Genomic DNA, 20,814 nt, shown 5'->3' on the forward strand with positions numbered 1-20,814 from the left:
AAATTACATAAAAGGAAGTTGGTAGAAATCATTATTACTTGATGAACCTGTGTTACTGGTTGGTGTGGTTTCTATCTTCATCTGTTCAAGCCCATTCGTAAACATCAAGTTATCCTCTTACAACTATAGCTAGCGTTTTTTCGGGGAAAAATGCATACTTTCTATTAAGTTTGCAAATCATTTGACTTTGAAGAATCAAAATTGCAGTTGTTTTTTTAATGGTTCATGTGGATGAGTTTGGCCCTGATAAGTTATTTAGCCAACATCAATGTTGTTTAATTTCTTCATCCTGTAGTGTATTCCTCAAACTCTTCCTTTAGTTTTTATACGGGATTCTGTGAGTTGGATTTTGATTATGAGCATTTCATGAGCACAGAATCTTTTCACTGATGGTAAGGGTGTGGCCACATTTAAGGGCATACCATTTATGACGGAAGGTGGGCCTCCATTCCAAAGGCAAGCATCAAATGATCAAAATTGGACCACAATGTAGCTTCTTATCGTTTGCTGGTTCCTATATCAGTTTTAGCCTTAAACCCGCATTTAATAAATGGGAAAGCCCATGCAGCATACAAGAGATGATTACTAAATATCAGAAGGGCCTAACTCAAGTAAAACAAATAAAATTAAGCAAACACAAGGCATGCTTTTGGGTGGGGGGAGAGGAAAGAAAGGGGAGTAGATCTATCAACATGCAGAAATTGCTAAATAGAAATCATAAGAGAGGAGGGAGGAGGGAGACCTTCCCAGAAGCACTTGCTAGAACTCTTCTTAAGTCAAAACTATCTTCAATAGAAAAAATAAAGATTCACTTAACCAGTGTCCCACATCAGGATACTCAAACATGTAGCAAACAGAGAAGAGATCACTCATTTCAATCTGCTCAGTATAATATATGCTAACATTTGCAAGAGGTGAAGGTTTAAATGTATAAATTTCCAGGTTCGGATGTAAGAAGTAGGAGTTTGTTAACATACAGATAAGTAATTGAGAATCAAGACTATCCTGAAAAGGTGCCAAAACTAAGTTCAAAGCATAGGCCAGTACAAGTGAAGAAAGAAATTGATAATGAAAATTCCCTTCAAGGCCTGTAAAGAACTGCAACAGAAAATGCCAATTGTGCACTATCAACAAGTCATGTTCCATCTTCTAATGGCTCCAACTGCAAAGCAAGTTTAGTTGGTCCTTCTGTCAGTCTTCAGCTCAAAGCTTGAATTGTTCAAGTTATCACGAATGTATTTGCTATTACTGCTTCAACTTGAAATTTTACCAGATATAGCCACACTAAGAGCTACTTCCTCGGTTTTAACCCTAATGTTAGATACAATTTTCCAAACTTGACCTTGAGTGAGTGGTTTTGTGACATTGGATACAAATTTCCAAGCGCTGACTATTTAACTCTATTTAACTCAATTTTGGGCGAGTAGCATTAACAAGAAAGAAAGTAATCAATCTGGAAAAGAAAACAAATGGACAAACTAATTACCAGGAGATAGTAATTACGATAAAGTTACAGAAAAATGAAAACAGATAGTATTTCTCACCTGAACTTTCCTTTTAACCTTTGGTAAATCGAAAGCAAGCGACCCTGTTTAGATTGCAAACCCCATCTACTCATAAATAACCTGGAAAAGAAAACAGAGAAGGAATGGATGATTAGAGTAAAAGAAATTTCACGTTTTTGTTTGAATTAGTTAGAGGAGAAAGGAAAACAGATGATGGCTAAACTTACTTATGTGTAGGTTTGCGATATGAGAAATCTTTGACCACTCAGAGCCACTACCCTTGGCGCAATTTGCCCCAAGAAGGTTACAATAGAAAATAGAGAGATTCCTTAATTTGGAGAGGCGTTGCATGGCTGTGGCTGTAGGTAGATACTTCAAATTCTTACAATACCAAATTACAAGGGATTGAAGAGACGAAAGGTTGCCTAACCACTCCGGCAAAACTTCTACTCCATTGAAATACGATATAGACAATGAGTTTAGGGCAGTGAGGCTTTGAAGTTGATCTGGTAGAGACTTGATTGTACCTCTACAATCCCCATATATAGTTAAGGATTCAAGGGATGGAAGGTCTTGGATTGAATTTAGATAAGAGAAAGAATCCGACTCCTCCGAGAATTTACCAATTGTTAAACTCCTCAATCGGGTGAGCCCACCTAATATGGTCTCTGGAAATAAACTCAGACTCGGACAAAATGTTATTTGCAATTCATTAAGAGAAAACAATTCGCCTAAATATTGGGAAACAGATGCCAGCCCTTCACATCCAGATATTTTCAATGATTCCAGAGAAGCAGAGGATTTCAGCCCACTTGGAAGACAAGTTAATTTTTTACACTCTTCTATTGCAATGCTTTTAAGAGACAGGAAGGAGTGTACTTCATCAAATAATAATTCGTAACAAGATTCTATTCTCAGAATTTGAAGCGATGAAAGATTGCTTAATGGGATTTTTGTCAACTGAGGACAATAAACTCTGGTCAATTCTTCAAGGCATGGAAATACAGATGATTCGTCTCCTTCATCCACTGGGGGTGCCTTCCATTCTACTAAACTCTCCATAAAAAGAAAATGCAATCGCTTTAATGCCGGAAATGATCTCCCTCCATTGCTTGTGCTTCCACTGTCAACACCATAGAATTCACTCTCTATTCTTCTCACCTTATCCACTCCTTCTATATAAAGTTGTTTAAGACGAGGAAGATGTCCAAGTCTTGGGAGTTCTTCACACCACTTACAGTTCATCAATTTAAGTTCCACCAAATTATTGAATACAGTGAAAGAATCACCTTCACTAGAAATTTTCATCATATACAGCCATGGCGGGAACTTTTCACCCAAATAATCGTTTATCATTATTCTCTCTATGTTTGGGTGAGGCTCAAGACATTCCAACACTTCTTCATCATTGCGGCCACTTTCTCTTGTAGGACTCCATTTAAATCGCAGGGCTTTTAATTTCGTTTTCCCATGCAGATTTGACTTCCTAGCTGCTTCTTTGTCTCTCACCTCCTCAAGATGATTTATTTCCAACTCCCCGCTTAGTTGGTTTAAGTATTCTAGTTCTTCAATGCTACCTCCCCTATCTTCACCCACAACAAATAATGAGAGTGTTTCGAGACATGTTAAACGCCCCACCATAGATGGCATATGACGATCATAAGAAAATTCAATGTGACTCAAGCTGATCAGATTGCATATTTTATTTCTAGGAATCTCCTTAAGTGAATCACAGTAAAGGAATTTCAATGTTTGCAAATTGTAGAGCTTGGTTATGGATTCAGGCAACACTTTGATTTTAGTCCCTGATATGTTAAGATATCTCAAATGTTTCAACTTGCCAATTGAAGACGGCAACTCTACAATATCGTCATCATCCAAGTCCAGGGCCCGCAAGCTTTTCAACTTCCATGACTCATCAAGGAGATCATCCTTTATGAATAAACTACGCAACTTCTTAACACTATCTTTTGAAGCTGCCATTAAACTTTTTACATTTTGCCTAGTTACGTATGAACGACGAATTATGTCATCATTGCCGACCGAACAATTTTCTAAAGTCAATGTTTCAGACTTTGAAAGAGACAATGCAAGATCATGCACAAGGTCATGCATCTTGCACCATATAATATTCCTAAAATCATCCATTTCCACATCTTGCAAAAAGGAGTTCTGAAGTAAGGCATTAAAATACATGTTGCCCTCATCTTCATTAGATGACCCAAGAAGACCTTCAGCCATCCAAAGCTGAATTAATTGTTCTTTTTCAATCGTAAAATCTTTTGGGAAAATTGAACAGTATGCAAAACATGATTTCAGGTCTGAAGGCAAGTGATCAAAACTTAGTTTTAGTATAGACTCAACGTTATCCTCGTTATCAGTTGCATTCAAAACATTATTATCTTTAATTGACAACCATGCTTTCTTATCCCTTTTCAAACCCATCGTCCCACCTAAAACTTTTGCAACTAGTGGCACTCCTCTACATTTTTTGGCAATCTCCTTTCCAATTCCCTCCAAGTCTGAGGGAATTGAAGTTGCTCCACGTCCAAGTGCCCTTTCCTTCATAATAGACCAACATCCATCATCAGACAACAAATCCAGTTTATGCCTATAATGAGTAGAAGTCTCCACTATTGATGCTACTTCCTGGCTACGAGTTGTGACAACAATAGCATTTCCGTTGTTTCTACTAATTCTTACCAAACGAGTCATTAAATCATTCCACCTCTTTGATACCTCATTCCACACATCATCAAGAACAAGGATAAACTTTTTGCCCTCCAACGCCTTTGTAAGATGTTCAAGTATTGCATCAATGTTGGTCACCCCACCCATATTTCCATTGAGAGTTTGCAGCATTTCCCCTAAAATTCTTGCATAATCAAAGTGATCAGAGACACAGACCCATATTTTAAGATCAAAAAGCCTTTTTTTTGTCACTTCTTGACACACCAGTTTAGCTAAAGTTGTTTTTCCGAGGCCGCCCATGCCTACTATTGGTACAATGGTAAGAATTTGTCGGTCACAGGAACAACTCAGCAAGTTCACAATTTTACAGGCATCAGCTTCCCTTCCAACAACTGGGTTGTCAAGGACTGAGTCTGTCAACCGATCCAAATTGATTCGAGGCATTATTCTATCTCTAGATAGGACTTGAAGTCCAAAACCCATAGCTTCATTCCTAATCTTATTCAACGACTCATTTATTTTCCTAACTTTGTGGACCATTTTGACATGCCATGCAGTCTTTTTGACATAACGAGCGCCTCTGGAGAATGAAAAAAAGTTGCGTACCTCCCTTTCTAGTTGGTCTTGCATCTCAACCTTTCGTCGAAGATCCTCGTACGCTAATTCATCGAGCACGTCTTCAGCATCATAAGCTACATCTTTGAGCTTCTTCAGCCAAAGCCTCACAGATGCTTTCTTGGTTTGTTGTTCCTCTGCATCTTCAAGCACAGCACGAATCATGGTGAGGGATTCTTGAAGGCCTTTCAAGTCGTCCTTTAGATTCCAAGCAGTGATGATTTCATCAGTCATGAGCGAAGCCACCCTGGACAGAGTTGCGTCCACCACTAAACTGAGGATCAATTCAGCCATAGTCTGTTTCTGGCAAAGATGAGAGGAGTGAGTTGAAAAGTACAAAATGGTAGAAGTAGAGGTAATTGTGCAAGGGAGCAGTGCAGCTAAATTAATTGGAGACGGAGACTGCCATCGGCTGGTCAATGTCAATGGAAAATCTATTTTTTGAGGCTCTTTTTGGAAGAAATTTACAAGCCCCTTGTACACAAATATAATTTTTTTTCTTCATTTCCTTTCTCTTTCAAACAATGCCTTGCTGCCACTTTGCTATGGTGACATAGATGGATGAGGGGTGAAGTCAATTGTCAGTTTGTTACCATTCTTTTGATAATGATGTTAATTATTCATGGCTGATTGGAGCCAGCTCATTTTGAAAGCCACCAAACTATGCAAAAAATATCAACTGTCAATTAGCAACTCTGAGATTTAGAAAATAAGAAATAAGAATAATCAAATTCTTAAAAGAGGAGATAATTTAGAAAATCTTCAAATTTATTGAAAAAGAATTTCCACTATATGATTCAAATATAGATTTAAAACAAAATATATAAAATTAATAGCTTTTATTTGAGTGATATTGAAATGATTTCTACAATTCTATAGTTTCAAATTTAAATTCAAGTCAAAACTGAATGAATCAAAAAAATTATATAAAACTAATTTTGAGATTTATAGTTATTCTTATCAGAGATAAAAACATTAAGCAAGTAATTTCAATGTCCCTCAAGATTGAATATCTTAATAATAATCTACTTCTAGTAGAAAATAGTTTAGATTGTAGTCATATTCACATACACATATCAAGGACTTGAGAACTAAAACATGGAGAATTGAATAAAACTAAGGGCTGCTTACTACATACACACAAGTTAGGTTCATGGGCTGCTATAGGAGGTGAAGGAAAGATTGAAGACTTTAATCAATACCAGAAAAGTTGATGGTGATGATGGGTAGCTGTTGTCCTTCTCTTTCTCCCTTCAATCAAGCAATTGTTGTCTTGAGAAAAATGGTGGTTAAGCTTTCTCAAGGAAGGAACTACTGTTTAGGAAGTAGAATAGTTGGTGAAAGACAAAATTGATTGGAAATTTGAAGAAATTGGTCAAAGAAATTTGGTTATAAAACCTGAAGCTCTCCCCAAAACCTTTATAAATTGAATTTTCCACGTTCTGATCCATCTATTATTATTTAAAAAATTGATGTGTTACAGACTTGCTATGCATATTTTGTCTTCCCTGTGATATGCTAATGCTAGTACCGATAATAATTTTATTATCTGTTGCAAGCAATATTGCTGGTTGGTGTGCTTTCCAACTTGTTGGAGTAGCTGGGATTCTGTTCAAGCCCATATGTAAACATCAAATTATCCTCTTGCAACCATAGTTGGAGTATTGAGGGCAAAATGACATGCTTATCATTAAGATTGCACTTGTTTTCTTAATGGTTCATATGGATGAGTTTGCCATTTAGCCAACATCAATGTTGTTTAATTTCTTCATCCTGTAGTGTATTGCTCAAACTCATGTGGTTTTCTGCTGAAAATATTGGTCTTATGTATAAATGTCAATGTTTCATTTATGATTGATGGCAAACCAGAAGACGTCTAAAATCCAAAAAAGCAGCAGTTGGAGAAAATAACACCGTTATGTGGCTCAGACTTCCAATTTTCTTGTTATGAGGTCCTGCTTCATTTATGTTGTGTGCATACTTATCTTAGCCTTTATCTTAGGTATCAGACTTCTCCATCATCTTCTCATTAATTAGGATCATGTTCCATAGTTTTCTGTCTGGTTCCTGGCCCGCTGCAGGTGACTATCAATTAATTAGATGATGTTATTCAATGAGTATGCCGACTGTTTAAATTTAAGGATTGTACCAGCCATATTTCCTTCCTAGTTCCTAGTAGATATGACAAAAATTTTGGATGTTCTCATATTACACCATTAATGCTGTGGTGATTGATTGTACAAGCCATGCTGTGGGGGCCGAGATCTATCAACATGCAGAAATCGCTAAATAGCAACCATCCTATCAAGGGAAGACGATTATCAACAATACAGAAATTGCTAAATATCAATCATAGGAGAGGAGGGAGGAGTGATAACTTCCCAGAAGCACTTGCTAGTATTCTTCCAAAGTCTAAACTGTCTTCAATGGGGAAAAAAAAAGATTCACATGATCAATGTCCTACTTCAGGATACTCAAACATGCAGCAAACAGAGGAGATGAGATAATTCATTTCAATCTGCTCAGTATAATATATGCTAACTTTTTCTAGAGGTGAAGTTTTAAATGTATGTATTTCAAGACTCAAATGTAAGAAGTAGGAATTTATAAACATATAGATAAGTAATTGAGGATCAAGATTATCCTGAAAAGGTGCAAAAACTAGGTTCAAAGCATAGGCCAGTACAAGTGAAGAAAGAAAATGACACTGAAAATTCCCTTCAAGGCCTGTAAAGAACTGCAACAGAAAAAGCCAGTTGTGCACTATCAATAAGTCATGTTCCATCTTCTAAGGGTTCCAATTGCAAAGCAAGTTCAATTGGTCCTTCTGTCAGTATTCAGCTCAAAGCTTGAACTGTCCAAAGCATCAGAAATGTATTTTCTATTACTGCTTCAACTTGAAATTTTACCAGACAGTCCCACTGAGAGATAATTACTGGCCATAATCTCCCAAACTTCATGATGGCAAAGAGCCCAAGCTGTGATTTGAAGTTCTTGTTGGTTGATGAAAGCAAGAGTAACACTGCTTATCAATCTGTTCCCTGTAAATGTCCAGCATAATCAATATCAGGAACTGGTCTTAGTAATTCATAGAATTTGGGTTTAGGAACAATTGAAGCCCATATATTTTAGGACGAGTACCATTTTGGTTTTCCCAGCGATGTCTAATGAATGCGGAAAATTCCAGAAGATATAATGGCTGTGCATCCAAAACTATCTTGTATTCTCTGAAACAAATGGATAGATCATCAGACTCATTCTAAATAACAGAAACTTAAAATAGACCCGCTGGCGGTTCTATAAAAATATAAATTTAGGAGTTTAGTTACATACAATACCTCAAAATTTTTTATTGTAGAGGACTGCCTACCAACATTTTCTTGCCCCCAGATTCCGAAAGAATGCAACCTTCGTGGAAAGAAATCAAGATAAACATGAGCAACCACAACGAAATGTCCTGATTTCAAAGCTGAAGGAAAAAAAAATGAAGTGAAATTTCCAGTTATATTATTTCAAGAATGTAAAAGCAAAAGTTAAGGCATGAAAATTTTCTATGAGCGTACAGTATCTTTAAGCACATAAGTTCCACTGACAAGTTGCAACCTCAAACGATGAAAACTTTCTCAGCTGGGATATTTCCTTGAAAAATCACATAACACTTCAATGCAACTTTACAAGGTATAAACTCATTCACTCAACTAAGCCTTTATCCCAAAGATTTGAGATTGAATATATGGATTCGCTTTCTCCACTCTAAACGATTTTTGGTTAAATCCTCAGAAATGTGTAATGCTTCTAGGTCATGTTGTACTACTCTCCTCCAAGTCAATTTAGGTCTACCCCCTTTTTTCTTTCTATCCTATGCTCTACTTGTCTAACTGGAGCCTCTGTATGTCTACGCTTCACATGACCAAATTATCTCAATCTCCCTTCTCTCAACTTATCTTCAATTAGCACCCTCCTACCTTTCTCTAATACTCTCATTACAGACTTTATCTAGTCTAGTATGGCCACTCATCCACCTTAACATTCTCATCTCTGCAACTCTTATCTTAGACGCATACAACTCTTTCAGTGCCCAATACTCACTACCATATAACATAGTCGGTCGTATAGCTGTACGGTAAAATTTTCCTTTCAACTTATTGGGAATTTTAGGATCACATAAAACTCCCGTGGCACGTCTCCATTTCAACCATCCGCCTTTAATCCTATGACTAGCATCCTCCTCACATCCCCCATCTACTTGAAGGACTGAGCCTAGATATTTAAAGTGATTACTTTAGGACAGTACCACTCCATTCAAACTAACTCTTTTCCTATCACCAGTTTGACCTTCACTGAACTTGCAATGCATGTATTCTGTTTTCGTTCTACTTAACTTAAAACCCTTTGACTCTAGAGTACTTCTCCAAAGCTCTAGCTTTCTATTGACTCCTTCTTGTGTCTCATCTATCAGAACAATATCATTCGCAAACAACATGCACCAAGGAATACTCTCTTGTATGTGTTTCGTCAATTCATCTAAAACTAATGTAAAAAGGTAAGGGCTTATGGCTGATCCTTGGTGCAATCCAATTGAGATAGGAAAATCTCTTGTGTCCCCTCCCACTGTGCGCACAATAGTAGTTGCTCATTTATACATATCTTTCAACACTTGTATGTACCTAATAGATACCCTCTTTTGTTCTAATACATTCCATAAGACATCTCTTAGAACACTATCATAAACCTTCTCCAAATCAATAAAAACCATGTGTAGATCTTTCTTCACATCTCTATATTTCTCCATCAAGCTTCTAATGAGAAAGATCGCTTCCATAATTGAACGACCGGGCATGAAACCAAATTGATTGAGAGAGATAGAAGTATCATGACGTAGTCGATGCTCCACAACTCTCTCCCACAACTTCATAGTATGGTGCATGAGTTTAATGTCTCTATAGTTTGAGTAACTCTGTATGTCTCCCTTATTTTTAAAAATAGGTACTAAAATACTCCTCCTCTATTTATCAGGCATTTTCTTTGAGTTTAGAATCTTATTAAATAATTTAGTTAACCATGCCACTCCCATATCTCCCAAACACTTCTACACTTCAATTGGTATTTCATCAGGTCCACAGGCTTTACCCACTTTCATTCTCTTAAGTGCTTCCTTTACTTCTAAAGATCTAATCCTTCTAGTATAATTCACATTCTTTTCTATTGTTCTATAATCTATATTCACGCTATTACCATTTTGACTATTATTAAAGAGATCATTAAAATAATTTCTCCATCTTTCTTTAATGTCCTCATCTTTCACGAACACTTTTCCTTCTTTATTCTTAATGTACCTAACTTGATTCAGATCTTGACATTTTCTTTCTCTCCTCCTTGCTAATCTATAAATATCTTTCTCCCCTTCTTTAGTTCCAAGTTTCTCATATAACTTTTCAAATGCATGTGCTCTTGCTTTACTAACTGTCTTTTTTGCCTCTTTCTTTGCTATATTGTATTGTTCATATGCCTCATTATTATCACATTTAGGTAATTTCTTATACCATTCCCTTTTTCTCTTCACTGCCTTTTGTACTTCCTCATTCCACCACCATCTCTCTTTTGAGGGTGGTCCATGTCTTTAGACTCTCCAAGTACTTTTCTAGCTACTTATCTAATCTTTAATGCCATCTGTATTCTCATATCATTGGCCTTTATATCCAGCTTCCATACTTCGAACTCGAGAAGCTCATTTTTTAACATCACTTACTTTACTCCTTTGAACTCTCACCACTTTGTTCGAGTTACACTATTTCTTCTGACCTTACTTGAATTGTTCCTAAACTTGAGATCCAAGACCACCAACCGATGTTGACTTGTTAAAGCCTCTCCTGGAATGAACTTGCAATCCTTGCATAGAACTCTATTTGTCTTCCTCGTTAAGAGGAAGTCTATTTGGCTTTTATGTTACCCACTTTTGAAAGTCACTAAATGTGACTCTCTTTTTATAAAGTAGGTATTTGCTAGTATTAGGTCGTATGCCATAGCAAAATCCAGGATACTTTTTTCCTCCTCATTTCGACTGCCAAAACCAAAACCTTCATGAACATTCTCGTAACTTTATCTATCACTTCCTACATGTCCATTCAAATCTCCACCAATGAAAACATTCTCTTCATTCGGTATGATTTGCATTAAATCATCCATATCTTCTCAAAACCTTTGTTTACTCTCACTATCTAGTCCTATTTATGGGGCATAAGCACTAACTATATTTATTATTTCTCCTTCTAGTACTAGCTTTACTAGTATAATTCTATCTCCTACTCTTTTCATAGCTATTACTGCATCTTTCAATGTCTTGTCTATGATTATGCCCACTCTGTTCTTGTTTCTCTCTTTTCCGATAAACCACAGTTTGTACCCTGAATTACCCACTTCCTTACTTTTCTCTCCTACCCATTTAATCTCCTGAATGCAAGCAATATTCACTCTTCTCCTTTCCAAGGTATCCACAAGCTCCATTAATTTTCCTGTAAGTGATCCAACATTCCAAGTACCAACCCTGATCCTCCTCCTATCCTGCTCCTTCCTAATTGGTCTTCTTTTATGATATCTTCTATTGTTTTCTATGTCTATCTTGTGTTCTGTTCCACTATCTGTTCTACTATCTGTCCTATGGACTAACTTCTTTACCCACACCCGTCCATGATGTGGGAACCCTTGCTCACATAACATTACACCCGAGCGCCGGCATGGCGCGTTGCTTTCGGTGAACGCCCTACACCCTTGCATATTTCTCACTACACCCGGGCTCCGATGTAGCGCGTCGTGAGTAGAGGACGCCCTAACGTTTATATCATTTAAATCCATATCATAAGGTGTGACGAAATTTTTACGCTAGTTATCACCTACCGCAACCCTCCTCCTTTATCCGAGCTTGGGACCGGCTAAGCGCAAACTACTTAGACGGAGTTCACAAGGCATAAACTATGTTACATTTATTTATCATATTTATATTTTTTTCCAAACAAATGAAAAATTATTTGAATTGAATTCTAGCACGAGAATCATGTCAAACAGGGTGTTGGTCTAAATTCTGACATCAAATGAAAAAAGAGTACTTAACTGCAGTGGGCAAGTATTTCATCATTGAAGCTTAGTCATTAATTATTTGATAAATTATCTTTTATGCTTCACTGTGTCTACTCTGACAACTTCTTGAAAGACAAGTGTCAAAGCTACTGCCAGGACAACCAAATAATAGAAAGAATGCAATCTTTCATCCACAAAATAAATTTCACTTGACATCCAATTATCATCTTATTTGAATACTTAGGCGTACAAATATAAATTATGAATGGAAATGATAAATTATCCAAGGAAAAAGTACCTTCATTTTCTCATATTGCAGCCATGCCCCCTTCGAATTTCAGAAAATATTATCAACCATGCCCCAATGATGGAAAAGACTGCATAAAAAGAAGTTTGTAGAAATCATCATTGCTGGATGAACCTATATTTTAAAGTTTGTGAAATTCTGAGTGAATACAGAATTACATAAATGGAACATATCATAAAATGATGGAAGAACCATAGCATATGAGTTTGAATAAGATAAGTCACACCTAACAATGGAATTGGAAAATGCAGCAAGTGCAGGAGACGGTACTTGCATGTGAAAGGCAATGTGATAGCCTATATCTTGTGCATTTGATTGATTTATAATCCCAAAATTTCCAAAGATATCCAAGGAATCCAAGAAACTCATTGACGAATTGCTGGAGAGTCAAAATATAATTAATGAAACCATAAGGTATAGAAAAATGAAAAATATATAGATAGCATTTCTCACCTGAAATTTCTTTTTAATCTTTGGTAAATCAAAGGCAAGCGACCCTGCGTAGATTTCCAACACCATTTATTCATAAACAACATCCTGTAAGAAAAATTCAGAAGTTAAAAAAAAAAAATTGATATCACACACATTTACCTTTTGCTATTAAAGAATAAAAGAAAAGAAGAATAAGAAATCATGTAAAATATTATTTGAGGAATGCAGATGAAAGAAATTGAAATACCTGAGAATTTACAGATAAAGCTAGTTCTGTGTCCGCATCAATAGAGGAGGAAAAAGTAATCACCCTGGAAAAGAAAACAAAAAGGGAATGTATGATTAGAGTAAAAGTAGGCAAACAGAAAAGGACATATTAAGCTGGGAGAAAATTTAGAATTATTTTTGCTTGTACCATTCGAATCTAAAATATGTCACGTTTTTGTTTAAATTAGTTAGGAGGAGAAAGGAAAACAGGTGATTGGTAAACTTACATATATTTGTATCTGGTATATGACAAATCTTGGACCACTCAGAGCCACTCCCCTTGGCACAATTTTCCCTAGGAACCGAACATCCAAAAATGTTCAGTTTCCTTAATTTGGAGAGGCGTTGCATGGCTGTAGCTGTAGGTAAATACTTCAAATTATCACAATTCCAAATTTCAAGGAATTGAAGAGACAAAAGGTTGCCCAACCACTCTGGCAAAGCTTCTACTCCTTTGAAAGAACATATAGACAGTGAGTTTAGACCAGTGAGGCATTGAAGTTGATCTGGCAGGGACTTAATTCTACCTCCATGATCCCCAAATATAGTTAAGCATTCAAGGGATGAGAGCTCTTGGATTGAATTCAGAAAAGGGAAAGAATCCAACTCCTCCAAGAATGAACCAACTTGTAAATTTCTCAATCGGGTGAGGCTGAGGCCGGCTAATATGGTCTCTGGAAAATAACTAAAATTTTGGCACTCCATTATTTGTAAATTATTAAGATAATGCAATTCGCCTAAATATTTGGAAATAGATGTCAGCCCTTCGCAACTATATATTTCCAATGATTCCAGAGAAGTGGAGGACTTCAGCCCACTTGGAAGATATGTTAATTTACTACACTCTCCGATTGTAATGCTTTTAAGAGATGGGAAGGAGTGTACTTCATCAAATAATAATTCATTACAAGCTTTGATACTCAGACGTCGAAGCAATGAAAGATTGCTTAATGGAATTTTTCTCAACCTAGGACAAATAAATATGGACAATTCTTCAAGGCAAGAAAAAACAGATGATTCGCCTCCTTCATCTACTGGTGGTGCCTTCCATTCAACCAAACTCTCCATATCATAAATAGACAATTGCTCTAATGCTGGAAACAGTCTCCCTGCATGGCTTGTGTTTCTTCCGTCAATGCTATAGAATTCATTCCCTATACAGCTGATCTTATGCATTCCTCCTATTTCAAGCATTTTAAGATGACGAAGATGTCCCAACCTAGGGAGTTCATCACACCATTTACAGTCCACCAAATGAAGTTCCATCAACTTATCAAATACTATGAAAGAATCACCTTCACTCAGAATTTTCATCATATACAGCCACGGCGGAAACTTTTCACCCAAATAATTATATATTCTTATTCTCTCTATATTTGGGTGAGGCTCAAGACTTTCCAACACCTGCTCATCATTGCTGCTGATTACCGCTCTATAACTCCATACAAATCGCAAGGCTTTTAATTTTGTTTTCCCCTGTAGATTTGATTTCTTAGCTTCTTCTTTGTCTCTCACCTCCTCAAGATACTTTATCTCCAACTCCCCGCTTAGCTGGTTTAAGAATTCGAGTTCTTGAATGCTACCTCCCCTATTTGGACCCACAACAAATAATCGCAGTGTTTGGAGACAGGTTAAACTCCCCATCATAGATGGCATATGGTCATCGTCATCAAATTCAATATGCCTCAAGCTAATCAAATTGCATATTTTATTTCTAGGAACCTCCTTAAGTGAATAGCACCGAAGGAATATCAATGTTTGCAAATTGTAGAGCTTGGTGATGGATTCAGGCAACACTTTGATATCAGTCCATGAGATGTCAAGATATCTCAAATGTTTCAACTTGCCAACTGAAGAAGGCAACTTTTCAATATAAGCACCATTCAAGTTTAGAGCTTGCAAGCTTTTCATCTTCCACGACTCATCAAAGACATCATCTTTTATGAATAAACTACGCAACTTCTTAACATTACCTTTTGAAACTGCCATTAAAATTGTTGCATTTTGACTATCTACATATGATCGACGAACGCATGATATGTCATCACCAATGGAACAGTTTTCCAAATTCAATGTTTCAGACTTTGAAAGAGACAACGCAAGATCATGCACAAGGTCATGCATCTTGCATGCTATAATATTCCCAAATTCATCCCTTTCCACATCTTGGAACAAGGAATTTTGAAGTAAGGCATTATAATACATGTTGCCCTCATCTTCATTAGATAACCCAAGAAGACCTTCGGCCATCCGAAGCTGAATTAATTCTTCTTTTTTAATCCTAAAATCCTTTGGGAAAATTGAACAGTATGCAAAACATGACTTCAAATATGGAGGCAAGTGATCAAAACTCAATTTTAGTATAGACTCAGTGTTATCCTTATTATCTGATGCATTCAAAACGTTATTACTTTTAATTGACAACCATGCTTCCTTGTCCCTTTTCAAACCCATCGTCCCACCTAAAACTTTTGCAACTAATGGCACTCCTCCACATTTTTTTGCAATCTCCTTTCCAATGCACTCCAAGTCTAAGGGGATTGGTTCACTTCCAAATGCCCTTTCCTTCATAATAGACCAACATTCGTCATCAGACAACAAATTCAGTGTATGACTACAATGAGTAGAAGTCTCCACTATTGATGCCACTTTCTCGCTGCGAGTTGTGACAAGAATAGCATTTCCACTGTTTCTACTAATTCTTATCAAACGAGTCTTCAACTCATTCCACCTCTCAGATTCATTATTCCAAACATCATCAAGAACAAGTAGAAACTTTTTGTTCTCCAATTCCTTTTCAAGCTGTTGAAGTATTGAATCTTTGTTGGTCATCCCACCCGTATTTGCATTGAGAGTTTGTAGCATTTCCCCTAAAATTCTTGCGCAATCAAAGTGATCAGAGACACAGACCCATATTTGAAGATCAAAAAGCCTTTTTTCTATTACTTCTTGACACGCCAGTTTAGCCAAGGCTGTCTTTCCAAGACCACCCATGCTCACTATGGGTACAATGGTAAGAACTTGTTGGTCACTCGAACAACTCAGCAAATTCACAATTTTAAAGACATCAGCTTCTCTCCCCACAACTGGGTTGTCTAGGACCGAGTCTGTCACTTGATCCAAGTCCATTTGAGGCATTATTCTATCTCTAGACAGGACTTGAAGTCCAAAACCTATAGCTTCATTCTTAATCTTATTCAATGAGTCATTTATTTTCCTAACTTTGTGGGCCATTTTGACATGCAATGCAGCCTTTTTGACATAACAAGTGCCATTGGAGAATGGAAAAAAGTTGCATACCTCCCTCCCTAGTTGTTCTTGCATCTGAACCTTTCGTCAAAGATCCTCGTAGGCTAACTCATCAAACACGTCTTCAGCATCATAAGCTACATCTTTGAGCTTCTTCATCCAAAGCTTCACTGTTTCTTTCCCGGTTTGTCGTTCCTCTGCATCTTGAAGCACATCATGAATCATGATGAGTGAGTCTTGAAGGCCTTTCAAGTCATCCTTGAGGTTCCTAGCACTGATGATTTCTTCAGTGATGAGCGAAGCCACCCTGGACAGAGTTCCATCCACCACGAAACTGAGGATCATTTCAGCCATGGTCTCTTTCTGGCAAAGATGAGAAGAGTGAGTTGAAAAAGTAGAAGTTGGTAATAATGTTAGGGGCGATCCTATAAATATGCAGTGTACATCAATTATTAGGCTGTTCAATGTCAATAGAAAAACTTTTCATGGAATAATTGTTGTCCGTTAGAACAATTATTAATTATCCAAAGACACATAATTAAGCATGACATTGAAATATGAACCATATTTTGCAGTGATTGAAATAGCATTTTCAACATAATGGAATTAAAAGTTTAAACAAGAACAAAGTGAGGAATTTGCTTTCCTTTATCAGCTTATCTCTACTGTCGCATATGGAGACATAAGCAAGTGGCATATATATGTTTTTCGAAAGTAGGAGTTGGACCCATTAAAAAGAGAAAGCATATAATATTTCACTAAGATATCAAGATAGCAGACTAATGAATGCGGACAACTGAACTAAGCTTTGTTGATTCCAATGGCTAATCCCCCCACCTTGAAGAAAAGTTGCGATTTAAAATTATTATATAATAAGAATGAATTAAGCAGGGGAAAGTATCAAACTTGGGTGTGCTAATGGCATCTTCAGAAAGAAAAGATGCTGAGATTCCATAACTCTGTCAATCCACAGGTCCTTTGAATTCTCTAGAGCCCATCACATGTGCAGTTTTAACCACCTGTGCTCAAAATAATATACGGTGAGAATGATCTTTCTAGAAGGAATCCTTCTCAAAATTGATATTAACCCTCTGATAATGTTTTCTTAATATAATTGAATTGAATCATCTCAATTTCCCCATCATTATCATCATAAAGAGATGCTAATTAAGCCACAAATACCATCAGTTCATCACAGTAATTGTAGACTTCATATCTTTCTGCTTATTACATTTCTGCCTATCCACTTCATTTTATCCTTGAAATAACAGAATCAATGTCCATTTCAACTTGTTTCATCTCATTTTAATTAAGTTATTTATATTTTTAATCTCATTTTTATTAGTTGAACTAGTATAATAATGGACTGAGGAGAGAATGAAAAAAAAAAACATAATCAGTGTCCCACATCAGGATACTCAAATATGTAGCAAAAAGACATGGACCAAAGTTGTATAAATATTCAATTATAATTCCATATGAATGAACTTTAAGCTAAATGACAATAACAGCAATAATTATCTTGATTACTCCCTTTACTTTAACATTAACAATAACAATGCAAAGTGAAAGAATATATATGCTTTTCCAAAATAGTAGTTGGAAAAGAGAAAGCATATAATATTTTACCAAGACATATATCAGCAGACTAATGAACGTGGACAACTGAACTAAGCTTTTTTATTCCAACAGCTTTCCCCCCACCTTGAAGAAAAGTTGCATGAAAATTATTGTATTAGAATGCATTAAGCAATTTGCTTTATTACATTTCTGCCTATCTACTTCATTTCATTATATCACCATCAATGTCTATTTAATCTTATTTCATTTCATTTCATTTTTATTTATTTTTTAACCTCAGTTTTATTAGTTGAACTAACATAATCATGGAATCATGGACTACATAGAAAAAGGAAAAAAGAAAAAAGATTTACCAATGTCCTGCATCAGGATACTCAAAGCCTTGCAGCCACTTTGCTATGGTGACATAGATGGGTGAGGGGTGAAGTCAATTTTCAGTTTTGTTACCATTATTTTGATAATGATGTTAATTATTTATGGCTGATTGGAGCCAGCTCATTTTGGAAGCCACCAAACTATGTTAAAAATATCAACTGCAAATTAGCAATTCTGAGATTTAGAAAATAAGAAGTAAGAATAGTCAAATTCTTAAAAGGGAACGTAATTTAGAAAATATTCAAATTTATTAAAAAAGAATTTCCATTCCATGATTCAAACATAGATTTAAAAGAAATTATATATAATTAATAGCTTTTATTTGAGTGATATTGAAATCATTTCTATAATTCTATAGTTTCGAATTTAAATTCAAGTCAGAACTGAGCGAATAAAGAAAGTTACATAAAACTAATTTTGAGATTTATAGTTATCAAAGATAAAAAAAACATTAAGCAAGTAATTTCAATGTGCTAATAACATTATAAAAAATGATGAGGAATAGTAATGTAAGGGAGAAGACAAATTATTTATTTGTATTCAGTGGTCTTCTATTTTTTCAGCTGCTACTTTATTGATCCATCTATTGATTAAGGTTTAATTTGGCTTGTTTTGTTAAAAATAAAATCTGATTAATGAAAAAAAGACAAATATTTGAAATGTTTGCAGCTTCTATAATTTGCATGACAGATAATTAACATTTTGATAATGTTTTACCAGTTTAATGCTACTGTAAAATTCAACTGCTATAAATTAATTTCAAATACCATTTTAAATAAAAATGAATTGAATCATCTCAATAGCCACATCATTATCATAATAAAGAGATGGTATTTAAGCTACAAATACCATTAGTCCATCACAATAATTGGAGAATTCATCTTGAGATACTTAAACATGTAGCCCACAGAGAGGGAACACAATATTCCCGCTTCCAATAACTCTTATATCTTCATCATTCATTCAAATCACAATTCAACAACACATTGTTACCACATTTCATTCCTTCTATTCCTTAACAAAGCTTACTAAAAAAAAAAAAATCTCATACGTCTAATAGATGCAGAAAATTCCAGAAGATATCATGGTCGTGCATCCAAAATTATCTTGCATTTTCTTAAATGAATGGTTAGATCGTCATACTCATTCTAAATGACAGAAACTTAAAATAGACCCGCTAGCAGTCCTACAAACATATAAATTTAGGACTCCAGTTACATACAGTACCTTAAAAAGTTTTATGGTAGAGGACTTCCTTCCAGCATTTTCTCGTCCCAAGATTCTTAAAAAAAGTTGGTGCAACCTTCTTAGAATGAGATCACCATAAACATGAGCAACCACCACTAGAATGTCCAGATTTTAAAGCTGAAAAATAAAAAGCTGAAGTGAAATTTCCAGTTAAATTATTTTAAGGAATGTAGCAGCAATAAGTTAGGCATAAAAGATTTCCACCAGTCTAGGTTCTGCAACTTCTGTAATTGAGTCAGCTTGATCTAATGCTCTCCAACATCCCAAGACAATGTAGCTCGCTCTAAAAACAATTGCCTTGCAATCAATGTTATTGAACTCGCATCGGACAGACGGATTGACCCAGAGAATCGGTCATAAAATCCGTCCGATTCTGTACTTGAACCGGAAATGAAGAGATCCGGATTGATCGGCCGACCCGACACTAAGTCTGCCCGCTTTCGAGCCGCACAGATCCGCTAGAACCGGGTTGGTTCAATTACGCCCCCAAAAACGACTCCACTTTTTGCGTTTCTTGTTGATGTGCCGCGTTTTCGTAATTCTTCTAACCTTTTTCTTGGGTTTTTCTAATGGCGGCGAACACTTGTGAGTTTCTCCACAATTCCCAAATCCCTAAAGACTCAAGCCCAAATTTCCTAGCCTTCGAATTTTTTGCCGCTATTGTTATCCGTCGAAGCTCATGTTCTTTGTTCATCCATCCTCACCAGTTGAAGCTTCATTGTGGAAGCCATAACTAGAAGTAGTCTTCATCTCTGCTAGTGCGCCCTGCTTTTTCAAAGCTTGTGTTTATCAAATAAAATCATGTTAATAATAGCTCCAAGAGTGCAGTAGGCTGTTGACGTGTTTGTAATTTTATGTGCGTAAATTGCAATATGCTTTTGGCATGTACAGTATATTATATGAGAATGATTGACATGTGTCCAACATTTACCAATTACTTGTAACCCAACCATCTATGTGCCCACTCACTCACAGGGAACCCTTTTATTTTCTTACCAGTGATTGGATTCTATTTTCTTGACCGAGTTTAATAACACTGCTTGAAAAATTGTATTCTTTTCTGCTCACACCAAACAGGGTGTTGGTCTAAACTCTAACATCAAATGAAAAATGTGTACTTAATGTAGTGGGCATGTCTTTTATCGGTGAATCTAAGCAATCATTTGTTATACATATCTTCTATGCTTCTCTGCGAGGCAACTAATTGGAAGACTCATGGCAAAACTACTGCCAAGACAACCAAATAATAGTAAGAATGCAATCACTTTTCCCAAAATAAATTTCACTTGACATCCAATTATCATTTTATTTGAATCATAATTAGGTGTGCATATCTATACTAACACATGAAAATTGGTGGCAATTGCGCACTGTTTTTTCTACAGTGCATGAACAGCTGCCTGAGTTCACATTGATTCTCATATTGTCCCTGTCTTTGTGCTCCAATGTCTTGGTGTTTACAGTATAATT

At 36.0% G+C, this 20,814-nt stretch overlaps 2 protein-coding genes and 1 long non-coding RNA gene across 4 annotated transcripts; all 3 read right to left on the reverse strand.

The window, feature by feature from the left end:
- Positions 1-904: 904 nt before the first annotated feature.
- On the reverse strand, positions 905-5,374 carry LOC110633943 (putative disease resistance protein RGA3). 2 transcript variants are annotated; one of them, XM_021782788.2, is made up of 3 exons: positions 1,733-5,374; positions 1,545-1,625; positions 905-1,162 (listed from the first exon to the last, which is right to left on the reverse strand). In XM_021782788.2, exons 1-2 carry the CDS (start codon positions 5,103-5,105, stop codon positions 1,615-1,617), a joined length of 3,384 nt encoding a protein of 1,127 aa, XP_021638480.2. In that variant the 5' UTR covers positions 5,106-5,374; the 3' UTR covers positions 905-1,162; positions 1,545-1,614. The 2 variants fall into 2 exon arrangements, with proteins under 2 accessions (XP_021638480.2, XP_021638478.2); XM_021782786.2 differs by having other exon boundaries at positions 905-1,453.
- A 1,970-nt stretch (positions 5,375-7,344) lies between these two features.
- Positions 7,345-8,183, reverse strand: LOC131172623 (uncharacterized). The gene is made up of 2 exons (XR_009143194.1): positions 7,953-8,183; positions 7,345-7,852 (listed from the first exon to the last, which is right to left on the reverse strand). It is a non-coding gene; the product is annotated as an uncharacterized LOC131172623 (long non-coding RNA).
- A 3,619-nt stretch (positions 8,184-11,802) lies between these two features.
- LOC110633901 (disease resistance protein RGA2) lies at positions 11,803-16,125 on the reverse strand. The gene is made up of 4 exons (XM_058133908.1): positions 13,119-16,125; positions 12,872-12,935; positions 12,646-12,729; positions 11,803-12,571 (listed from the first exon to the last, which is right to left on the reverse strand). The coding sequence occupies exons 1-2, from the start codon at positions 16,123-16,125 to the stop codon at positions 12,931-12,933; spliced, it is 3,012 nt and encodes a 1,003-aa protein (XP_057989891.1). The 3' UTR covers positions 11,803-12,571; positions 12,646-12,729; positions 12,872-12,930.
- Positions 16,126-20,814: the final 4,689 nt, after the last annotated feature.

The sequence above is a fragment of the Hevea brasiliensis genome, chromosome 14 (assembly GCF_030052815.1).
Source record: "Hevea brasiliensis isolate MT/VB/25A 57/8 chromosome 14, ASM3005281v1, whole genome shotgun sequence".
Taxonomy (NCBI): domain Eukaryota; kingdom Viridiplantae; phylum Streptophyta; class Magnoliopsida; order Malpighiales; family Euphorbiaceae; genus Hevea; species Hevea brasiliensis.

What these genes read in the sequence shown, in the direction of transcription:
- LOC110633901 (XM_058133908.1), bottom strand. Translation starts at nt 16,125, where the DNA reads ATGGCCCACAAAGTTAGGAAAATAAATGACTCATTGAATAAGATTAAG.
- LOC110633943 (XM_021782788.2), bottom strand. Translation starts at nt 5,105, where the DNA reads ATGGCTGAATTGATCCTCAGTTTAGTGGTGGACGCAACTCTGTCCAGG.